The 23,704-nt window shown below is 34.5% G+C and overlaps 1 protein-coding gene across 2 annotated transcripts in view; it reads left to right on the forward strand.

The window, feature by feature from the left end:
- The window catches only part of TENT4A (terminal nucleotidyltransferase 4A), a 99,335-nt gene that overhangs the window by 48,416 nt on the left and 27,215 nt on the right, over positions 1-23,704 (forward strand). For both annotated transcript variants that reach the window (XM_043976017.1, XM_043976018.1), the window contains exons 2-5: positions 8,323-8,446; positions 15,529-15,575; positions 16,433-16,553; positions 18,554-18,661. In XM_043976017.1, coding sequence (XP_043831952.1) covers positions 8,323-8,446; positions 15,529-15,575; positions 16,433-16,553; positions 18,554-18,661 — 400 coding nt within the window. The remainder of the gene's footprint in view (positions 1-8,322; positions 8,447-15,528; positions 15,576-16,432; positions 16,554-18,553; positions 18,662-23,704) is intronic.

Below are 23,704 nucleotides of genomic sequence, written 5' to 3' on the forward strand. Positions count from 1 at the left end.
ATTTTACCCTTAAGAGATATCTATTTCTTTTGGGTTGACTTCTCTGTAGCTTTTTAGGCCATGGGATCAAAATCATCCTTCCGCAGAACCCTTTAAAAACTGCTCTCCTAAAATCTAGGGTGCATGTCAGATTATGCTTGGCTTTCCTGTCTTTGTCATGGGAAAACCTTCTCCAAAAGTTTCTCTTCATTTCCAACTCAGCGCCAGTTATTCCTTTTCAGTGAGAATAATTTCCAGATTAGGATTTCCCCTTGTTGGTTTCTCCATTTTTTTTTGAAGGATGTAATTTTCATTAAGGAAAGTCAAGAAACCATTAACTGTCCTGCTTTGGCAGATCCAGCAGATGTCTAGATGTTTAAAATTCTCCTCTCATTACTATATTATGCCTCTGTGCCAGCATTGTGATGTTTCCTGAATACATCTATTTTCTCATTCTGTCTACATATGATATATTCCAATAACAAAATAATTTGTTCCTCTCTCCATTGATCTTTACCCAGATGCTCTCCACCATTCACCACTCTTGTTCCTGGATGTCCTTATGTGAATTCATACTCTTAATATACAATTTTTATCTCATCCTCTCACCTTTTTTATCTCCTATTTCTTTCTTTCTTTTTTTTTTTTTTGTGGGGTCAGTGAGGGTTAAGTGACTTGCCCAGTGTCACACAGCTAGTAAGTGTTAAGTGTCTGATGTCACATTTGAACTCAGGTCCTCCTGAATCCAGGGCTAGTGCTTTATCCACTGCACCACCTAGCTGCCCCCCTCCTATTTCTTTTGAACAAAGTATGCCCATTCAAAGAGATGCAGTGTGGTATAGAGGGGATGGATAGTGAGTCAGCGTTAAGAGTCCAGAAAGACCTTAGTTCAAATTCTACCCCTGACATATAATTGCTATGCAATTTAATCTCTCAGTTATCCAGGAATTTCTCCAAGCATGTAAATTACAGAGCAAGTGCTATTCTTTCAGACCTTTCTAGAAGGAGTTTTCTTTTTTTGTTTGTTTGTTTGTTTGTTTTTGGTTTTTTGGGTTTTTTTGCAGTACAGTGAGGGTTAAGTGACTTGCCCAGGGTCACACAGCTAGTAAGTGTCAAGTGTCTGAGGCTAGATTTGAATTCAGGTCCTCCTGAATCCAGGGCTGGTGCTTTATCCACTGCTGCCACCTAGCTGCCCCCTAGAAGGAGTTTTCTTACTGGGAATTCTCTTTACCAATGAAATCATGGTTCGGGGTTGTTGTTTTTTAAATCCCATCCACATCTGTATTCTGGTCATGGGTTTCATGCCCAGAAAGTCCTTGTCCTTGTGATATTCTATTAAATCATTTCTCCCCCCCCCCCCAGTTACAAGCTGGTTTGACTAGGAAGATGATCATGCTGTCTGCTGAAATAGAAAAATAAGGGGGATAAATAGCTTTTAAGGAAAAGATAGTTTGGTTTTGGATGTGTTGAGCATAATGTTCTGGTGGTACATACAATTAGTGGTTTCAAGCTGGCATTTCTCAAGTGTCTCTGAATTATTGTTATGGTACACTAATATTACATCTCATTAATGTACTAAAATTTGTTTAGTCATTTCCCTGATGGGCATCTACTTTGTTTTTGTTTTTGACTACTGTGAAAAGTGCTGATATAAATATTTTGGTAAATATTGGACCTTTTATATATTTGAAATCCTTAACTTCTTTGGGGTATGAGGGTAAAGGTAATATGCCTAACAGGAAGATTTCTTTGTTAATTAAAGTAGATGGATATTTTAGTAAAATTTCCTTAGCAAAATTTCAAATAACTTTCCAGAATATTGTACCAATCACAGCTTCATTAACAGGTACATTAGTTTGCCTGTCTTTCCACAACCCTCTGGATTTTGTTAGTATCATATGGAAATATGCTGTTGATTTTTGTGGATTTATTTTGTATCCTGTTACTTTTACTGAAACTATTTATCTCCATTGTATTCTTTGATTCCCTGGGGTTATCTTAAATAAACCATCATATTATGATTAAATGGTAGTTTTGTCTCTCCTTTGCCTGTGTTTATACTTTTAATTTCTTCCTCTTGTTTGTACTGATAACATTTCTTAAAACTGTCAAATAATAGGAAACAGAGGCATGCTTGCTTTATAAAAAAAACAAAACAAAACACATAAGATTTAAGGTGTTCTGCTTTAAATAATTATTCTAATAGTGAACCATGCTTGAGTCTTATGAATATCCAACTTGATCACAATGAATTCATTTTGGATGTAGTAATTTTTTGATAGAATTTTTTAAAAATAATATTCATTAGTTATAATGGCTTATAATTTAGTGTTTTGTCTCTTCTTCTAAGGTTTAGACATTAAAACTATATTTGTCATATAAGACATTTGGTAATTATTTCTCTTAATTTGCTAATGTTTTTTCTCTTAATTTTTGAAAAGTTTGCATGGCATAATTATTTAATTATTTTATAGAATTTTATAGAATTCGCTAGTAAATCTATTTGTACTACAGATTCCCCTCTGTATTCCCCTCCCCCACAGTAGTTCCTAGTTCAATTTCATTTTTTGAAATTGGACTAAGATCTCTATTTCAAATTCTATTAATTTGTGGTTTTTATGTCATAGATAATCCTCCATTTCTTTCAAATTCTCTATCTGTCACATACTTGTATATATATATATGTATGTATTTATAATTTATATCCTCTGTTGTGATTTTGTTGTTTTTAAAAATCCAGTAATTTAATTTTCTTCCTTCAGCTTTTTAAGAGGTTAGCTAGATAGAGGTTTATCAATTCTTTTAGTCTTTTCAAAGAGCCAGCTTTTGGTTTTGTGTTTTAGTGACATACTTTTAAAATTTTCCATTTTATGTATTTCTCCCCTCATTTTAAAAAATTTTGGGCTACTTGTTCATTTTCTTATTTTTAAAAGTTCATATTCAGGTCAATAATCCTCTTTATTTCTCTTTCCTTCTAGTCTGTTTTTAATTTTTTAATTTAATTTTTGATTTATTTCTAAAGGCTACATTCATATTTTCTGTTCTCTCTCTGTCCTTCGTGTGGTTAAAGTTTCTGAAGTACCAGCTTTGAGCTCCCTGTTATCTCTGATCTGTACATTATTACCTTAGTAGACCTTACTTTATTCTCATTTTTTTTCTTTTGCTGTGCCCCACTTTTAGAAATAAGGAAAATAATGTTAGATGGCAGCCATACCACAGAGTCATTCTGTGTCCCATATCATAAAGCCTGGTCCCATTTCTTGGCCTCATCATGATTAGCCTCTATCTCTAAGGATCTAAATCATCTCATCTCTGACTCTGTGTTTCACCACCCTTCCTACTGTCTTTTGGAACTAACACATATACCTCCTCCGTGTTCTGATCTCCTATCATAGCTACATACCTTTTACCCCATGAGAATACTGTTCAGCAGGAGATACTCACTCTTCTCCTCCTCCTCCACTTCTCCAGCCTGTTAATCTTTTCTTTTACCACCTTTTGCCAAGAGTCCATAGGAATTATCATCTCTTTACTTGTTATCCATGCATTTAGTTTATCTCTTACTCCTTCTTTTCCCACTAAATGCATCTTCTCACTGCACTATTCTCTCCTCCAAAGACATTAATTTATAGCTTTAAGGGGTCAGAATACCAATCCTAAGGGTTTTCCTCTCCCAGATTGATGTTATTTTTTTGACTAGGTAAAGAGGCCATTTTTTTGGTCTCATCTCTTCTCTAGCTTTAATCACCGAATGAGCATTGCCTCAGACAGACTGAGACTTGGGAAAGACCTTAGTTTAAGAAGGCCAAGGTATCCAACTGCATCTGGGGCCATTTTCAGTCATCCTCATTTATATCTTGTCACTGATTCTGTAGGAGTGAAGATGGTGACTTTACACAGCCCTACCTCACTTAAATCCAATTCAGTTGCAAGTCAAGATATCACCTTCCTGATGTTATTGGACCCTTTTGAGAAGGAAGAACAAACAACAACAACCCCAACGCTGGCACATAAGTGCAATTCCTTAATGTTAGCCTCTTCTGTTTCTCATTACACCTTTAGCGTCTTTGCTCTTTTTTATCCTTTGAAGGTCCTCTTTAATTCTTTATTTTACATACATCATTTCTTTCTATCTATCTATCTATCTATCTATCTATCTATCTATCTATCTATCTATCTATCTATCTATCTATCTATTTATTTTTTGGTGAGGCAATTGGGGTTAAGTGACTTGCCCAGGGTCACGCAACTAGTTAAGTGTTGTGTCTGAGGCCGGATTTGAACTCAGGTACTCCTGAACCCAAGGCCGGTGCTCTATCCACTGCACCACCTAGCTGCCCCCCATCATTTTTTAATAAAACAAAACCTATAACCTATAACTGAGACAATTTGGAAGTTCTAGACTTCTGTTTCTTTAATTATGCTATTAATCTTTTAAAATTCATACTATTGGGGCATCTAGGTGGTTCAGTGGATAAAGTACCAGCTCTGGATTCAGGAGGACCTGAGTTCAAATCTGGTCTCAGACACTGGACACTTACTAGCTGTGTGACCTTGGGCAAGTCACTTAACCCTAATTGCCCACCAAAAACAAACAAACAAACAAACAAAAAAACCCAAACCAAAAACCAAACAAAATTTATACCATCAGAGATTTAGGATCTTTAATCACTGTACATATCTTTGATGCCAGTCACTTTATATAGAATTCATGCCTTCTTTTACTGTGGAAGCCTTTTGCAGGTCTTCCACCATATTTTCTTCCACTTCAGTATTTTTATGTTCAAGTTTCTCTGTTTCTCTTTCTATCTCTCATAGTTTCTATTACCTTGGAAAGATTCTTGATCAAAAATTCGATTTCTCTTACTTGGCCATTTAGGTTTTGATGTAAATTTATTTATTTTTTAAAAAAGAGTTTTACTTCTCAAGTCATTCTGGAATTTTTTACTGCTTTTCCATGATACCCAGGAAGTCCTGTTGAGTGTCTTTTATCAGACAATATTGGTTCATTTTCCTTTTTATTAAAATTGTTTAAAGTATTTTCATTTCTCAAGGTTCTATTCATTCTTCCTTCTGTTTTTAGGTCTTCTCTGGTTCACCTGCATATGAGCTAGGATTTTATTCAGGCTTTCTCTTTTGATATTATAGTATTTCAACAGTTTTCTTATATTTTCTGTCACTCCTTTGCCAGTTCCCTTTTCACAGATGGACTGACTCCTTAAGGCTGATTTGCTAGGCAGCTTCACCCTCTTCTCATTAGGGAGGCAAGAGTCCTAGTTCCAACTTGGTTTCTAGTCCCATTACCCTGCTTCTTTTCTCTATCCTTTGGCTGTAAGTTCTACACACCCATGTTTCCAGGCCAGCCTTGGTTTCTCAATTCATTCTGTCCTCCCCCTCAACTCCTTTTGTTTCTCGTGACTGAGAAGAATCAATGCCTGCTGCTTTTTGTGGGTTGTGTGTCTAGGAGAACAGGCAAGGCCATTAACTACCATGGATGGCAGTGTAGAAGGTGTTCCCATAGTTGTCCCCTGATTGGCAAGCTTGGGAGCTTGATAGTGTGCTCATTGAGGCAGGCATTTAATAGTTGGTTGAGGTTAGTAATGCTGAGTGAGAGTTCTTAAGTATTAAAATTTCCTGGAGTTAACTCATAAGATTTTTGTCTTATCTTTTGGATTTAGCTGTAATTTCTTTATACCTAGCACATAATTCCTTTCCTTTGAGGTTTTGGCGTTGAAGAGGTTTATGAAAAGTAACTTCTGCCATTTTGCCTGTAACATCTCACATGATGACATTTTGAAAGAGACTTCATATAGATGTAAAGTTCAAGTTATCTGTACTTTAACTTTGGCTAAGAAAAAATCTAGAAAGATTCCTTACCCATAATCTCTTCTCTCTCCCTGCCCCAAACCTCTCCCTAAAAAACAAAGCTCAAGAAAGGTTGAAAGCTAGAAAGAAGCATTAATAGTCAAGGGAACAAAAAGATCTTTAAAAAAATTGCTTGTTTAGACATGTGAAATGTTGCAAATGATTGTGAAAAACAAATAGACATATGGTCAGGAAGTATTTGTCAAATTACTCAAGTTTAAAAAGGCAGTAATTAAAAATGTAATATAATTTTTGCTTCTGAAGCTAGCAGAATATTGGCTTCTTCAAACTTATATTTTTACTATCTTGAAAACAAAGTAGCAAGTTTCAGAAATTTTCAGGTTTGGGGTTAGTGGATTTAATAGAACTCTTACACCAGTTTGTACTTAGTTATAGCACATTTGGCTGCATTTGTCATGTGTTCCATTTCCTTCATTCCTAGTTTTTGGCTTTTAAATTTAAAAATTAAAACACTGTTACTGTACTACTACATTTAGTTCCTGGTGTTGACTTCAGTGAGCTGTCCACTAAATCAGTGCTTTTTCTCATTTTCTCAAAATTTCTGAAAACTCATAAAATCAACTGTATGTAGTACAGTAATAATATTTTTTTGAAAAGTTCTTTAGGTTACCTCTATAGACGTGTTGATTTTTGAGTTCAATTCTTAGAAGTCTTTTGACTTTAGGCTCTCCTCTTGAACTTAGAAGGTCAGTGAAATGAGAATTTCTGGAATGTTTTAGCTGGTGTGGATTAACTGAAGTTATAATAATAACAATTGATACCTTGAATTATATATAATGTTTTAAACTTATTTTCATAGCCCTTACTGACTTTCATTCATTGCACTAAGTAAATGTTTACTGAATGACACCATGCAGAAAATTATTTTTATTCTTATACCACCCCTTATTCCCTTTTTACCAGTGGGGAAATATGTCTTAACACATCTCAGGGTTCAGGTGTAGCAGGATATAGAAGGAAGGTCTTGAGTCCTATCCCTGTGTTATTTCCTCCTAACTGTTCTTTTATATGGTCATAATCAGTAATAAATGTAATAAAGATAAGTGAAAAAATGGAGGATATTTAATTTTGTTTAAGAACTGCTTTGTGGGAATATCTTGCTCTGAAGGAGATCACAGGTTTCTATGATTTATTACTTGAAGCCAAGAGAATAAGCTAAACTTGCCTTATACTTCTAGATTAACTAACTCTGTTCTTTTAGGTAGTGTTTACATTTGAATGATGCTTATTACCATCTAATAAAAATTTTATGCAGTTTAATTGCATTACAAAATGCTACAATCATTTTCATTCCATAAATCATGAACAAATAACATTGGCTCTTATTACTCAAGCAGTTTTGGCTTCTGGTGACCTTAAAGATGGACTGCTAAAATACTGTAACCCACACTCAATATGGGTTCCTGCCCATCTTCCTAAAGTATTTTTTTTTTAAAGAACCAGACAGAAAACATTCATTTAATGGATAGCTTGTTGACATTAGCACCAGAGTCTGTATGTAGTACACTAACATTAAAGTGATATTATTTTGCTTTTCTTTTTTATTTTACAGAATACTTTAAATCAGAGAATATTGTTGGTTTGTTAGTTATTTAGTAGCAATGGAATCTTTATATTTACCAAATATTGGCTTTTCAATATAAGCACGTGAATTTATATATTAAAAGTTCTGTAGTACTAGTTTTACTCTTTTCTGCCTCCTTGTTAACTTCTGTATTAAAATGACAAACTCATGTCAATCAAGCTAGTTTCTTGGCATCTGTGGTGCTAAATTGACATCAGTACTTCTTTCCTATAAAGGCCAATGGTGAGATCTATCAGTTGCCAACATAAATTTTTGACTGGAAAGATAAATGGCTGGAGGCAGGGAGGGGAGGCAGGTGGAGGTAGGGAAACCTTTTGGAAGATCTCTATTTTAGACATGCTATTCAGGATTTGATTTAGAAAAATAAAAATAAGATAATACCTTTTTAAATTATTTCTTGCTGTTGCTCTCCAATGTTCTCTTTTAGAGAAAATACCTTTAGATGTTTAGTGAATTAAGTTAAGCAATACTAATTCTAAATGACTTCAAGTTGTTTGGCTGTAGTAGAATTCTGTGATTACCTACAATATTGCATATTGTATATTGTATATATTTCTTTTTCTCTCCTATATATCCTTCCCCCACCCCTGTATTTCCCTTTCCCTCTACCCCACTTTTCTTACTTCCCCTGTTTATACCTTCAGAACCAAATTGTTATGTGTGACTTGTTTTGTTTAGCCCAGTTATTATTACAGATGTATGGTTTATACATTTAAGTATAAAATAACCAATAAGATTTTAAAATTATTCCTATGATTTATTTATATAGCTTTAATAATATTGTTTATAAGTCTGTATTGTTAAGTGATCTTGGGAAGCTCATTTATACTCATAGTAAAGATTTTTTCCTTCTCCCTTTTCTTTCCTTTTAGGCTTCATGAAGAAATAATTGACTTTTATAATTTCATGTCCCCTTGTCCCGAAGAAGCAGCTATGCGAAGAGAAGTAGTTAAAAGAATAGAAACTGTCATAAAAGATCTTTGGCCCACGGCTGATGTAAGTGCGTATTTTCACACTTCTGGACAATTACATAGTTAAGTTTAAAAATATAATTGCCATAAAGAATCAGACCCATTTTCTAGTCAGAGTGCCAGTAACAGACATTTAATGGAAAGGTATGATTTTTTTTTTCTTCTTCCTTAAAAGTTAAGAATTTCCCAAACATTCTAATTTCCTTTAACTTGCATGCCATCTAAGAAGCAGCACAGTGCACATTAGCAATAGAATTATAGAGTTTAAGCCTGGACTCTTCTATTAACTATTTAACCTTAAACAAACCACCTCATTTTTTGACCTTTACATTATTTATTTATTTAATTTAATTTAATTTAATTTTTGTTTTTTTTTGGGGGGGGGGCAGTGAGGGTTAAGTGACTTGCCCAGGGCCATGTAGCTAGTAAGTGTCAAGTGTCTGAGGTCAGATTTGAACTTGGGTCCTCCTGAATCCAAGGCCGGTACTTTATTCACTACGCCACCTAGCAGCCCCCCCCTTATATTTTTTAAAGATGAACTATTATTTGCACATTTTGAAAAGCTTTATTTACTAAACTATCCTGACCTACTTCTCTCTTACATGCCCAACACTGTGCTAGGCACTGTAAGAGATAAAAGATAAATAAGGCATGGTTTCTGTTCTAAAGGACTCTGTAAATTTAGCATTTTTGCTATAAAACTAATTTTTATTTGCCTTAAATATGTCAGTCTTTAGATAGTACTCTTTGTACATCTTTGTCCAGATCATTTATGAAGATAGGAGTAGTTCTGGTAAAGGCAGTGTGTCATAGTGGATAGAGTCCTGGGATGGGATCAGAAAATTAGTTCTGATCCTACTTCTGACACTTCTCTTTGTGACCATGGGCAAATCATTTAACTTCCCTTTGTCTCAGCCCCTTTCTTGTAACTTAGTACTAAGCCACTGAAGGAGGTTTCGGGTGGATGGAGTCCCACTTTTTAAGTACCTTGTGCTCGGTGAAATCAAAGATTCTTTGTGTATAAGACTGTATTCTGCATTCCTCTCCCAGATACCTCTATCTTTCTCTTTTCCATTCTTTTCTTGTTTAACCTTAATAAAAACAATCTTCTCAGTGCCATGGTAATGAAATAAAAAAAAAAAACAACATGCTTCACTACTGCTTTTTAATTCTTTCATTTTTGATAGTGTCTTAGTCACATTGCCATACCTGTCATTTAAAACCTTTTTTCTCCTCTCCTACATCACCCTATCTCAGACTTTCTCAACAGAGACCCATGACTCCTACTTTAAAGAAAGTTGAGGCCATCTGTTGTATACACCCTCTTCTCTATTCTGTACTCATAGTCCCCATTCTTTCTTATGCCATAGTCTCTTCCTTTGCTCCCTGTCTCTGACAAAGAAGTTGCTTTCCTTGCTATGGCCCACAATCTGCTTGTGCTATTGATACCTTCTCTTTAGTTAACCTCTCTCTCCTGTTCAAATTCTTTACCACTTCTCTCCCTACAAACATTCTGGAGTCTCCCTCATCCTAAAAAATTGAAACAAAACTTCACTGGAATATGCCATTTCTTCATCCTTTTTTTCTTCGATCTTTTTTGTTATTCATAGCCAAAGTCCTGTAGAAAAAAGACATCCACAGTCATTACTTCAACTTCTTCAACTCCTACTCACTTTTTGACTCCTCAAAATCTGGCTTCTGTCACTATCTTGTCTCTTCTTTCATAGGTTAATAGTCTCTTAATTACATCATTCTCCTTGACCTTTCAATAGCTTTCATCACAACTCTACACAACTCACCCTCCCCTTAGGACACTTCTTTGGCTTCCATCACACTGTTGTCTCCTAGTTTTCCTTCTTCCTATTTGACTGTGTAGCTTTTTACACTGCTTTGTTGGCTCACCAAGTATTTCTTTACCTTCTCCTTTTCTCCTCTTCCCAGACTCTATCTTGGGCCCTTTCCCCGGCTCTATCTTGGGCCCTTTCCCCCTTTCTCTTAATTCTTCTTTTTCTTTTGTGATTAGTTCTAATGGGTTTAATTGTTATTTTGTTGCATGTGACTCCTAAATTAATACCTGGCTCTAATTTTCTCCTTGAACTCAAGGCTTCTCTCACCCACTAGCTGTCTCCTGCTACTTGTTTTTGCCTGGATGTCTTGTGGGCCTTTCAGACTCAATATGTCTAAAGCAGTTATTGATAAGTCTCTTCACTAAGCCTATTCCACTTCCAGATTTCATTATTTCTCTTGAAGGCACCACTATCGTTGCAGTCACCTGGGTGACTGAGTCATCCTCATCCAGCCCATTTCTAAGTTTTGCTCCATTCATAGTTCCCACCACCTTGGTGTTCAGACCCTTCTCACTTCCTTCCTTCAGGCTTCTGTAGTAGCTTTCTGATTGGCTTTCTTGCCTTCAGTCATTTCCTTCCCATATCCACCACCCACAGTGCTGCCAAAATAATAGTCCTGTTGTACAGCTTTGCCATGTCACTCCTCTGACCACAAATCTGCAGTGACTCCTTTATTGCCTACACATCTAGCCCAGCATTTAAAGCTCTTGCTTTTCTGGCCCTAGGCTGATTGTGTTCAAACTTAACTTCACTGCTTTTTACACAGTGCTGTCAAACTGACCTGTTTACTTTTTCCCAAACTTGACCATTTCCTGCCCTCAATGCCTCTTTGGATTCTTAACTCTTTCAAGGGCCAGTTCATCTACTTTTTCTGATGCTCCTAGTTGGTGATGCTCTCTTCTTCAAATTATCTTGTGTTTAATTATCTGTTTACATAGTATATCTTGCAAACTTCTTCAGGTCATGGACTGGTGGCTTTTTCCTGTTGTGGTTGTGGTGTTAAAAGAAGAATTCCTCAAACATTCTAATTTTCTTTAACTCTCATGCCATCTGAAAAGCAGCACAGTGGGAATAGAATTATAGAAGGAAGAACCTGAGTTTAAGTCTGGACTCGTCTATTAACTGTTTAACCTTGGACATATCTCTTCTTCTTTTTTTTTTTTTTTTTTTTTTTGTGAGGCATTTGGGGTTAAGTGACTTGCCCAGGGTCACACAGCTGGTGAGTGTTAAGTGTCTGAGGTCGGATTTGAACTCAGGTACTCCTGAATCCAGGGCTGGTGCTCTATCCACTGTGCCATCTAGCTGCCCCTCTCTTCATTTTTTGACCTTTACATTTTATAAAGATATCCCTAATACCTTGCACAGTACCTTGAACATAATAGGCATTTAAATGTTTATTAAAAGAAATTGGAGTATAGCTATTCAGAAAATCTGTCAGTTTTATAAACTGTTATCCAAATGTAAGGCTTTTACTTTAAAGAATTTTTAATAGGTTAATCAAGCATGAATTCCTCCTAGTAAGTTTTTTACTTGAGCATTCAGTTATAGATTCTTCCACCTTACTCATTATGAAAATGAGATTTCATCATTTCTCAGCATCTATTTTAGAGCATTCTTGCATTTTAGAATTATTGGCCATTTGCCAGTTGTTCACCAGAGTAGCTGTTTGTAATGCTAGGTTACATATTTTGTTCTAGTTATCCATTTTCACAACTGAGTTCCTTCAAAACTTTTGTCTCAGTGTCATCCCATCAAAGTGACTTTTCTACCTCTAGACAAAGTCTGGAACATCCTGTACGTTTATCATTGGTTGCTATCTCTGCCTTAGCCATATGAAGGGGCAATTTGAGAATGAGAAGTTTCTTTAATGAAAAGAGAGAGAATTAGTTTAGGGTATATTTTGATTTCTTGGGGTAATTTTTTGAACTTTACTCACTGGTCAAATTACATATCTTGCTGCCTTTCTCCCTTTGATACATAAAAGAGACCTTTATTATCAATGGATGCTTTCCTTCGGCTTCCAATAAGGTGTTTAAAAAAAGATTCCTAGGTGGCGCAGTGTATATAGAGCACCGACCCTGGATTCAGGAGGACCTGAGTTCAAATCCGGCCTCAGACACAACACTTACTAGCTGTGTGACCCTAGAGGAGTCACTTAACCCCAATTGCCTCACCGGGGGAAAAAAAAAAGAAAAAAAAAAAGGGATTTCTTTGAGTCATTTACTTAACAGTTTCTGTCCCTCTCTCCACCCCAATCACCTAAGCTAATGCCTCACAATTTCCTTTTTAAAAAATTGAATGACGGGGCAGCTAGGTGGCACAGTGGATAGAGCACCAGCCCTGGAGTCAGGAGTACCTGAGTTTAAATCCGGCCTCAGATGCTTGACACTTACTAGCTGTGTGACCCTAGGCAAGTCACTTAACCCCAATTGCCTCACAAAAAACCCAAAAACCAAAACCAAAAAATTGAATGATAAATTTCATTGGTTTTCCATCAGAAAATTTAGTGCCGAAATGTATAGTAAAGATTTTTGTCCTTCCACCTAGCCCCTGCTTTTCCAGTTTCAATAAATCTTTTAAAAAAATAAGAAAGCTTCCAATGTCAGTTACTACCAAAACCTTTTCAGTTTAGTGAATTTGTAATGATTTTGATTTAGTAGTAAGAAAATGATTTCTTCTTTTAATGGTGAATTTTCATCAGTAGATAAATTTATTTTGCAATTCCATGAAATTATTGAAATTACAGTGTTCTTTACCTTAGGATAAAATGAGAAAAACCACATGTATATACAATTATATAAATACATCAGTCATTTTTATTTAGACTTTATTGGCCTAGGCAGTATCTTGGCATATAATCAACCTGTTATTCTTATTACTTAAGGCTCTTAAACATTGAGATTGTCTAGTTATAGTGCTTTAATGTATGACTCATTTTATGGATAATTTGTTGTGGCAGTCTAAAAATAAACTGATTTTTAAAGCTCACTTATAGCATTGCATAATAGGACTTTAACAAAACTTTGGTTAGTCTATGCATATTCTTGTTATTTTATCATCCATACCTTTTTGTTGTTTCTAATCCAATTTTTAGGGTATCTTAGAATATGAGAATTAAAAGGGACTTCAGTGGCCATCTTTCTACTTTAATTTCTACCTAAAAGGAATCCTCACTATAAAATGCCTTACCAGAGGTTATCTAGATTCTGCATGAAGACTTCCAAGTGGGCAAAAAGCTATCACTTTTTAAGGCAGACATTTTCACTTTTGGACAGCTCTCATTGCTAGGAACTTTTTCCTTAATATCAAGCCTTAATCAAACTTTTGGCAATTTCTATTCATTTTACTTACCCTCTGGCACCCACCAGTAAAAATAACACCATCTCTACTTGACAGCACTTCAAACCCCTCTTCTTCCCATCTCTTTTTTGCTTCTTGCCAAATATCCTCAGCTGCTTTTATCCACTCCTCATATGACATTAATTCCAGGCCCTTCATAATGATTGTTTCCCTCACCTGGAATCTCTCCAGTTTATTAATGTACTTCTTAAAATGAAGTGACCAGAACTCAACACAGTACTCCAGATAAAGTCTGACTAGGACTTTATTTTGGAGGAACTCTTACCTCCTTTTTTTTTTTTTTTTGTTAACACAGCCAAAGATGGCATTTTTTGTTAGTTTGTTTTTCATTTTTTCTTTAATAGTATTTTATTTTTTTCAATTATATGTAAAGATAATTTTTAACATTCATTTTCTAGAAGTTTGAGTTTCAAATTTTCTTCCTCCCTTCGATTTAGGTTATATATGTGTAATCATGTAAAGCTTATGTCCATATTAGTCGTATTGTGAAAGAAGAAACAGTTTGCAAAAAAAAAAAATTACAGTCACAGTTTGTTCAGCCATTTCCCAAATGATGGACATCCCCTCAGTTTCCAATTCTTTGCCACCAGAAAAGAGCTATTCTAAATATATTTATATCTATGGGTTCTTTTCATAGCATTTTTTGACAGCCATGTTATACTGCTGAGTAATATTGAATTTGTCATCCACTAAAACCTCCAGATCTTTGTCATAAAAGTGTTCCTCCTTCAATCTTGTACTTATGAAGTTAACTTTTTGTTAGTGTAAGATTTATATTTATTCTTTCTTTCTTTCTTTTTTTTGGGTGGGGCAGTGAAGGTTAAGTGACTTGCCCAGGGTCACACAGCTAGTAAGTGTCAAGTGTCTGAGGCTGGATTTGAACTCAGGTCCTCCTGAATCCTGGACTGGTGCTTTTTCCACTGTGGCACCTAGCTGCCCCCTACATTTATTCTTGTTAAATTTCAGCTTAGTAGATTCAGCCCAGTGCTCTGTTCTGCTAATATGTTTTTGGGATCCTGACTCATTCAGTGTATTAGCTGTCCTTCCCATTTTAATGTCATCTGCAACTTTGATAAGTCTTCCATTCATATCTGCATCCAACTTATAGATAAAAGTGATAAAAAGCACAGAGCCAAACACACATTCTGGGGTATTTACACTGCAGAACTCCAGAACACTGCTGACTGAACCATTAACAACTACTTTTTGAGGCTGACCATCCAACCAGTTCTGCATCCATCTAGGTGCATTTGGTTCTCCACATTTTTCCATCTTTTCCACCTGGATAATTTGAGATACTTTGTCAAAAGCTTTGCTAAAGTATGTGTATACACACACACACACACACACACACACACACACACACACACATATATGTATGTATGTATAGATAGATACACACAATATCTATGGAATCCTCATCATTTTAGTATTTCATTAAAAAAAAGGAAATGATGTTAATATTGTATAACCTATTTTTAATGAAGCCATGCTGGCTCTTTCAAGTTACTTTTTCCTTTTCAAGATATTTACCAACCCTCTCTTTAATGATTCATTCTAGGATTTTCCTGGGAATCAAAGTGAAGTTCACTGGCCTGTAGTTTGCAGATATCCTTGTGGGGGGGGGGGAGGGGATAAGGGAGTGGGGAAATCAAAAGATTTGTCCTTCTCTGGCCTTCTGGTACTTTCCCCCTTTTCCACAATTTTTCAAATATTATAAATGTTGACTCAGCAATCACTTTTGTGTAAATATCATATACCAGTGTTTTACTATTAAAATTCTTGTTTGGCTTTGTATCTAATAATAAGTATTTCTCTTTATGTTAAGCTTGTTAATTAGTCAGAACTTCGATAATGAGTTGCTTGAAATGTTTTAGTAAAGAATATCTTTGCCTTTCAGGTTCAGATATTTGGCAGCTTTAGTACAGGGCTTTATCTTCCAACTAGGTAAGTGAGTTCTAAGCTAAACTTTCACTTGTTTAGTTTCTTAATTTCCATTAAATATTGTGTGTTTATGTGCATTAAAGATTTAAAGTGGTATTTACCTTTTTAAAGTTTCAAAATTATGCATTACATGATTATAGCCAAATCAGGATTGGTAAAGAATCTAGGGGGAAATGGTGGTAAGAAATGAAATATCATGGATTTTCAGGTTTTGATTATAATTTTATGTTCATAGTTCGCAGTTTTAGTCTTGTTTTTATTTAAGGTCCCAAGTTCCTTATTTTAAAATGAGAGGATAGACTACTTGGCATCTAAGCCATCTAACTCTACAATTCAATGATCCTAAACATGAGTTTTTATAATTCTCTATTTTCCCCACTATAGGCCTTTTTACCTATAATTGTGGGTAAGATTTGGCATAATTAAATAATAAATTTCATTTAAATTTGATTCTTAAGAGCTAATGTCTCTTCTTCTGGCCTATAACTACTCTGCAGATTGAGGGAAAGACAGTCTTTGAAATTTATGAGGATTCTAGAAAACCCAGGGACATCCCAAATTACGTTAACACAAGGTGAATTTGACTTGGAAAAATAACCATAATCAGTAAAGAGCACAGAAGTATGAATCAGGAGACAAGGATTCTGTTTTTAAATTATACCTGTAGGATTTTTAGGAAAGTACTTGTCTTCTCTATTCTATGTCATTTTTTAAATGGGAAATAAACTGCCTTTTACCAGTGGTGCCAATTAATAGAATTATTTTATGTTCCTAAAGACAGAGTGAATGATTTATTCATATATTTATTGCATGCATTATTGATATATATATATTTATATATACTCTTATCTTTTGTTTAGTGACATAGACTTAGTAGTTTTTGGAAAATGGGAACGTCCTCCTTTACAGCTGTTGGAACAAGCACTACGGAAACACAATGTGGCTGAGCCATGTTCCATTAAAGTACTTGACAAAGCTACAGTAAGTATTTTTTAAAAGTAATGAAGCAGGTGGGTTTAAAGAACTAAAAAAATTATTTGCACAAGCAGCCGTTTAGGTCTAGTAGATTATGATGACATAACATGTTTAATTTTTCAACATTTAGATATTGTATGTGTTAAAATTTGGGTGTATATAATGTCAGTCTTTTTGTAATGTATTCTGTATTCATGATCACCAGCTGTATATAAACTTAATGGAATTCTTAATTACAAGTAGAACAAGAGCTAGTAAACAATCAATGTTTTCTTGGCAGAATACCATAATTTTACTTAAACTTAATTTGTTCCTTATGAAGGAAGAGAAATGCTTCAAGTTAGAAATCTTGTTATCATTTAGAGACCTTGCAAATGGGAATCTAGGGGCATTTTTCGTTGTACTCTGATATGTTAGTAAGCTCCAAAACAGTGGTATTAGTATAAGCTCTCAGATAGGGGAATTGCAAAGGAACTTTTGTTAAATATTTGTTCATTTTTCATACTGAATAAAATTTCATTCTTATGTTTCACTATTTGTAGTATTTAGAGGGGTAAAAACATTTTATGTCTTTATATTGATGAGAGATGAAATTGCTGGTAATATAGAAGGTTAAATTTGTTGGGATTATTAAAGCTGAATTAAAGTGTTTGGAAATCCTAAAAAAAGAGGTTTTAATTTAAGTACACAATTTAGACTAGTAATAGACAAAATAAATTTATATCACTGTCAAATTTCTTGTGTACTTTTACCCTCTCTGCTCCAAGGTACCTAGTGCTCCCAAACTCTTCATTCTGTAAAGACAAGAATAAATGAGATCTCAGTCATCTACATTTACTGATGGAGTTGTACTTTCTTTTTTTTGTGGGGCAATGGGGGTTAAGTGACTTGCCTAGGATCACACAGCTAGTAAGTGTCAAGTGTCTAAGGCCGGATTTGAACTCAGTTTCTCCTGATTCCAGGGCCGTTGCTTTATCCACTGCGCCACCTAGCTGCCCCTGAGTTGTACTTTCATGTGAAAGCATTTTGGTGTAGTCATGCATGGTACTGTTTCAGCTCTGTCACTAATTATGAGGCAGCTAGAATGAAAACACTGAATAGAAAGCTGGATTTGGAATCAAGAAGACCTAAGTTCAGTTTCAGCCTCAGATCCTTACTAGTTAGGTGTCCCTGGGCAAGTCACTTAACCTCTCTCTACCTTAGTTTTCTCATCTGCAAAATAGTGACAAGAAAAGGACCTACCTCCTGGATTTGTTATGTGAGGATCAAATGAGATAAGAACTATAAAGTGCTTAGCACAAATCCTGGCACTTAGTAAGTGCTATGTAAATATGTAAATATTAGTTATTTTTATAATTATTACAATGATGATGATAATGCTAAACTGTGTGACCTTGAGCACATTCCTTTATCTTTGGGGGGCTCAGTTTTCTCATTGGTAAAAATTAGATGTGTTTTTAAGATCCCTTTCAGCTTTAGAACTTAATTTTTTAATAATAATAAACATTTTTATTTAAAGTTTTGAGTTGCAAATTCTATCCCTCTGTCTTTCCCTCCCCTGACCCCTCCCTGAGGCAGTAAGCAATGGGATATAGGTTATACATGTGAAATTCTATAAAACATTAGCATAGTAGTCATTTGGTTGTATAAGAAAACTTGAATCAAAGAAAAAATAGCTTTAGAACTTTAAATTAACGTATTACCTCACTGTAATGTTGTTACTAATATGTACTATATGCAAAGTACTATGTGTTTATAGTTTTTCTGAAAGGCAATATTAGTTTTCTTTACATTTTTTACATTTCTAGTAATACAATTTAAAATTCCCAGATGATGTAGGTTTGTAGTATCCTCATTAATGGAGGCATTATTGCTAAGTCTCTTCTGTCCAGCTGTGTTTGTAATTTTTATTTCCTAAAATATATAGAAACTAGCAATTTTGAAAAATCTCATTACTACAAGTATTACATAGTGAGTCAGTAATTCCTTAAAAATTTTTTTTTCAGGTACCAATAATAAAACTCACTGACCAGGAGACAGAAGTGAAAGTTGACATCAGTTTTAATATGGAAACTGGTGTGAAGGCAGCTCGATTGATCAAGGATTATATGAAGGTATGTTTATTATATTAAAGTCGAATCTCAAATTTTAAAAATGTAAGGATTTTTTTTTTTTGGTGGGGCAATGAGGGTTAAGTGACTTGCCCAGGGTCACACAGCTAGGAAGTATCAAGTGTTTGAGGTCAGATTTGAACTCAGGTCCTCCTGAATCCAGGGCCTGTGCTCTATCCACTGTGCCACCTAGCTGCCTCCCCCCAAAATGTAAGGAATGTTAAAGGTTATTTTAGTTCTTTGATTTTAAACTCTAAAATTATAAGAAACAGTGCTAAATTTGGGATATATTTGGAAAATGACTTAGCAGTTTTATTTTTAATGCATTATATTTGCCCTGGTTTGTGCTACAAAGTTATAAAGGAGAATCCTTTTCTAAGTAACTATAAGATTTGCTTTTCCACTCAAACATGAATATTTTTGCCACTCTTTATACTACAAAGTTTTAGCTGAGAGAGTCCCATTCAAAGTAACCATTTGGCTGATCTGCTTCTACATCGTGAACTATCTTGTTTTATCTCTAAATTTGAAACAAAGTAGAATTTTGTTATGACAAAAGTTGTTAAAATTTTCTTTCCAGTATTTATTTGCAGAAATAACATAGAAGATTAGCTATATTTACAAGTTTAATTCAGATTTTTAATGAAATTTTAGTAAATTATAAATTAGTTGTGTTTAAAACTCAGAAATAGAATATTGTCTAATATTCAGTTATAACTGTGTTACTACAACTTAAAAAATTCAAGGAAAAGTATATCCTTTGGATTGCCCTTCATTTTGATTAAAATGAGCTTAACATTTTGTTTGAACATTTGATTGAAACATTTTAAAAATGATAGCTTTTTCTCACTATAGGTTTTAAAAATCCTTTCTTATTGCAATACCAAAAGTAGGTGACTTGTAGAAAGGTATAAACCTTCCTTAATGCGATTCATCTTTAATGTTAAGCAGAAATATATATATATAACCTTCAACTTTATTCTTCAGAGACTATGATGTTTTGTTACTTTCAGTCATCTAGTATCTTTAGAAGAATATTGATATTTTAAAAGTGTACCTTTGTTTCAAGTTGATGATTAGAGTCATTAAATTTCCCAGAGGCAATCCAGTCTACTCTTCTCTTACTAATTTTTTTTTTGGGGGGGGGGGCAATGGGGATTAAGTGACTTGCTCAGGGTCACACAGCTAGTAAGTGTCAAGTGTCTGAGGCTGGATTTGAACTCAGGTCCTCCTGAATCCAGGGTCGATGCTTTATCCACTGTGCCACCTAGCTGCCCCTTCTTATTTAATTCTGAATCCAGCTCATTGTCACTTTGCAGTGTCTGTCCAAAATATTTTACTGTTGGACCAACTCTATCCAACTACATTGTTAAAATTCTAGATAATAGGCATGCTTTATCCATTTTCTTTCTCCTATTTGGATAGTTAGGCTGAACTCTGATTATAGCTCTCATTTAGGATGCTCTGAATTTTCCTAAGGGAAAATACTCCATCACTCTTGTTATTTTATCTCCCGTACCTAGTGCATAGTAGATGCTTAATAAACCCATAATTGATTTTGTAGTTATTGATATTTCTTCATATATCTGTTTTGGAGTTCCTAATAAATTCCAAGATTTTTCCCCCCAAGGCCTTATAATATCTTGAAAATTGAGCCCTTATACCTTCAGTATTGAACCTCTTCCAACTGTCTATGGTGTGTTCCAGCTGTTTTTCCCATTTTTAATTACTTTAGAGACATTTTTTATGCCCCCTTAGGGACTGTTCTATTATAGTCCAAGCATAATGCCTCTATTATTATTATTGAGGACAATAGTTTGCTATATAAATCTTTATAGATCTTTTCTATTTTTTTGTTTGATTTTACTTCTAATTTCATTGTTACCTATGCTTGGTATGGAACGGCTTAGTTGGATTCTCTTCTAAGACTTTGTAAATTTGTTTTTTCCTCTACTACTGTTTTAAAAATTGTTGAACTTATAAATAAAAAAGCACATTTCATATAAACAGCAGAACATAAAAGATTATATATGAGACTATGAGTCTCCAGTTCATACTGCTTATTTTTTTTTGTTAAAAAAGTATATAACAGGGGCAGCTAGGTGGTGCAGTGGATAAAGCACCGGCCCTGGATTCAAGAGGACCTGAGTTCAAATCTGACCTCAGACACTTGACACGTACTAGCTGTGTAACCCTGGGCAAGTCACTTAACCCCAATTGCCTCACACACAAAAAAAGTATATAACAAATTATACACATTATGTTTAAAGTTGTCCTACTTGTCTGTATTTCTTTCTGTTCTTTTCTATGCATTTAAACAAAAAAATATTTCAGTGACTAGCTCTCTTTTTTGGTATCGGGGTTGCTAACCTGCCCTCTCTAGTCAGCACTTCTCCAACACTCCAATTTAAAAAGTGAAAGGGGGTGGGGAAAGACCTTTGTAACAAATATGGGTAATTAAGTAAAAAGAATCCACACAGTGGCGATATCTAATAGTGTATGTTTCTTCCTGGACCCTGTTTGCACTTTGATCCCATCACCTCTCTTTTATTAGATGGCTAATACGTTTCATCATATGTTCTTTGGAGATATGATTGTGTCATCCCATCGATTAGAGTTTCTTGAGTTCAATGTTGTCCTTGTGTAAACCATTCTTTTGTTTCTGAATATGTTTCTCTATATCAATTCATAGTACAAATGATTCCCTGCAAATTTTCTTCATTTCCAATGGCACAATAATATATAACATTCTTATGTCACAGTATGTTCAACCATTCTCTAATGGATGGGCATCCCTTGGCATTCCTTTCAGAATCTAATTCTTTGCTTTACTTTTTCTTTTACTTCTCTACATCAAGAAGTTTGATTTGCCTGCAGCTGTTTCTTCCCCAGTGTTCTCCTTTTCCTTAACTCTGCACCCCTCTTTCCTGATTGTTTCTCTGTTGAATTTGATGTATTTCTGCACCAGATTGTTTGAATTAGCCCTCTGTTATCTATTTCATTTAAAAGTAAGGTCATTTGATGCCCATTCCCCATACTCCTTCCATGCTTGCATACTTTTCTTCTCACACATCTCAAATGAGGAAAAGAACAAGTTCTAATGCTTTTTATACTAATGTATTTCTATACTCACACTTATTTTCAGTACTCAGAAAGGGATTAATCTGGACCCAGGACTTGCATTTTTCTGATTTAAGTCCCTAAATTCTCTTTGAAGGCGTTAAGGTTCTGAAGAGACACTTGTTTCATCTCCTTCTGTCATAATTGTTAGTATTACATTATCAAAAAGCCTATTCTATTTACTCAAATAAATTTATCTTTCTCAGTTTCTCTTAATTTTTGTATTGGCATTTAAAAGTTCCATCTTAGCTCCGGTCTTCTCTTCAGAAATGCATGAAAATCTTCAATTCCATTAAAGGTGTATTTTTTCCCCTTTTAGTAAGATGATACTTATCTTTGCAGGATGTTATTTTTGGTTGCTAACATATGTCTTTTACTTTTGAAATATTGCTTTCTAAGATCTCCTTTCATTCATTCATTTATTTATTTATTGAGGCAATTGGGGTTAAGTGACTTGCCCAGGGTCACACAGCTAATAAGTGTTAAGTGTCTGAGGCTGGATTTGAACTCAGGTACTCCTGACTCCAGGGCCGGTGCTCTATCCACTGTGCCACCTAGCTGCCCTTCCTTTCATTTGTAATAGGAGATTCCAGGTCTTTTTGGGATCCTAGTTCTCATCTTTGGTACTTGAATTATTTCTTCCTGGATGATCACGATATCTTTTCTTTGATGTGGGAGCTCTGGAATTTGACTGACATTCCTAGGACTTTTCCTTTTGGAGTTCTTTCAGAAAATGATAGGATTCTATCTTTGCTTTCTTGTAATAAATCTGGTTAGTTCTCATTTATAACTTCTTGAAATATATATATATATATATATGTATATATATGTGTATATATATATATAAATATGTATGTATGTATATATATATATATTTAAAATCCTGGTTTTCAGGCAGTTTGATGATTTTAAAATTTTCTTTCCTTGACCCGTTTTCTAGGTTAGTTATTTTTAGTAGCGTATCAGTTTTTCTTCTCTTTTTTTTCAATCATTATTTTCCTTTTAAAAATATTCCTTGATATCCCATAGAGTTATTAATTTGTGGCTGGTCTATTCTAGTTTTCAGGGAGTCCATTACTGGGTAAGATTTACCACTTTTTGTCCTAAACTATTTATTCTCCTAACAATTCTTTACTCAAAAGCTTTTTAAAAAATTCTCTTAATTGTTTAAGACATTAAAAAAATTAGGTATTCATATAGTCCTCATGGAAAATTATTTTTTCCATTGAGTGTTTGCTTGCCATTGTTATAGAATTACTCTCTTCTTTTGGTAGATCTCTAAATTAGCAATACTTTTTGGTTTTGATCAGTGTCTTCTTTGACTTATTAATCTCTTTGGATTTAATTCCTGAATTTGGGCTTTATATTAGGAACAGCTTCTACACTTGCTATACTTTTGGGTGGTGTGGTTGACCTTTTTTGCTTAGCACTTAGCACAGTGCTGAGTAGATAGTAGTCACTTAATAAATGTATATTGAATTGAATAGCTCTGTTATTATTTGTGATAAATATTTGCAAAAAGATCACTGTAAAAGCACCTGAAGCTTTTGTATCAACTCCTTTTTCAGAGGATGAGGATAAAGAGAAAATCTACCAATAGCTCAATAAAACCTTCCACATTAAATAAACACATACTTTAATAATTGGGAACTAATATATTAAGTTGAGATTAGGGGAAAACAGAAAAGTTTGTTGGAAAACTTGAGTCAGAATAAGAAACAAGAGGTAAAATACTTGCATTCTATATAGAAACTTCACTACTATATATCATGAATATTTTCTATGAGAAAAGGGTTGGAACTGGATATGGAAAACACCTAGTATCACAGAACATGAAATTAGTCACATTTTAGCAGACAAGAATACTATGTGGGACTCATTCCCTTAGCTGCTGTTGTATAGTCATATAACAAATTTGATAGAGCA

The sequence above is a fragment of the Dromiciops gliroides genome, chromosome 1 (genome assembly GCF_019393635.1).
Source record: "Dromiciops gliroides isolate mDroGli1 chromosome 1, mDroGli1.pri, whole genome shotgun sequence".
Taxonomy (NCBI): Eukaryota; Metazoa; Chordata; class Mammalia; order Microbiotheria; family Microbiotheriidae; genus Dromiciops; species Dromiciops gliroides.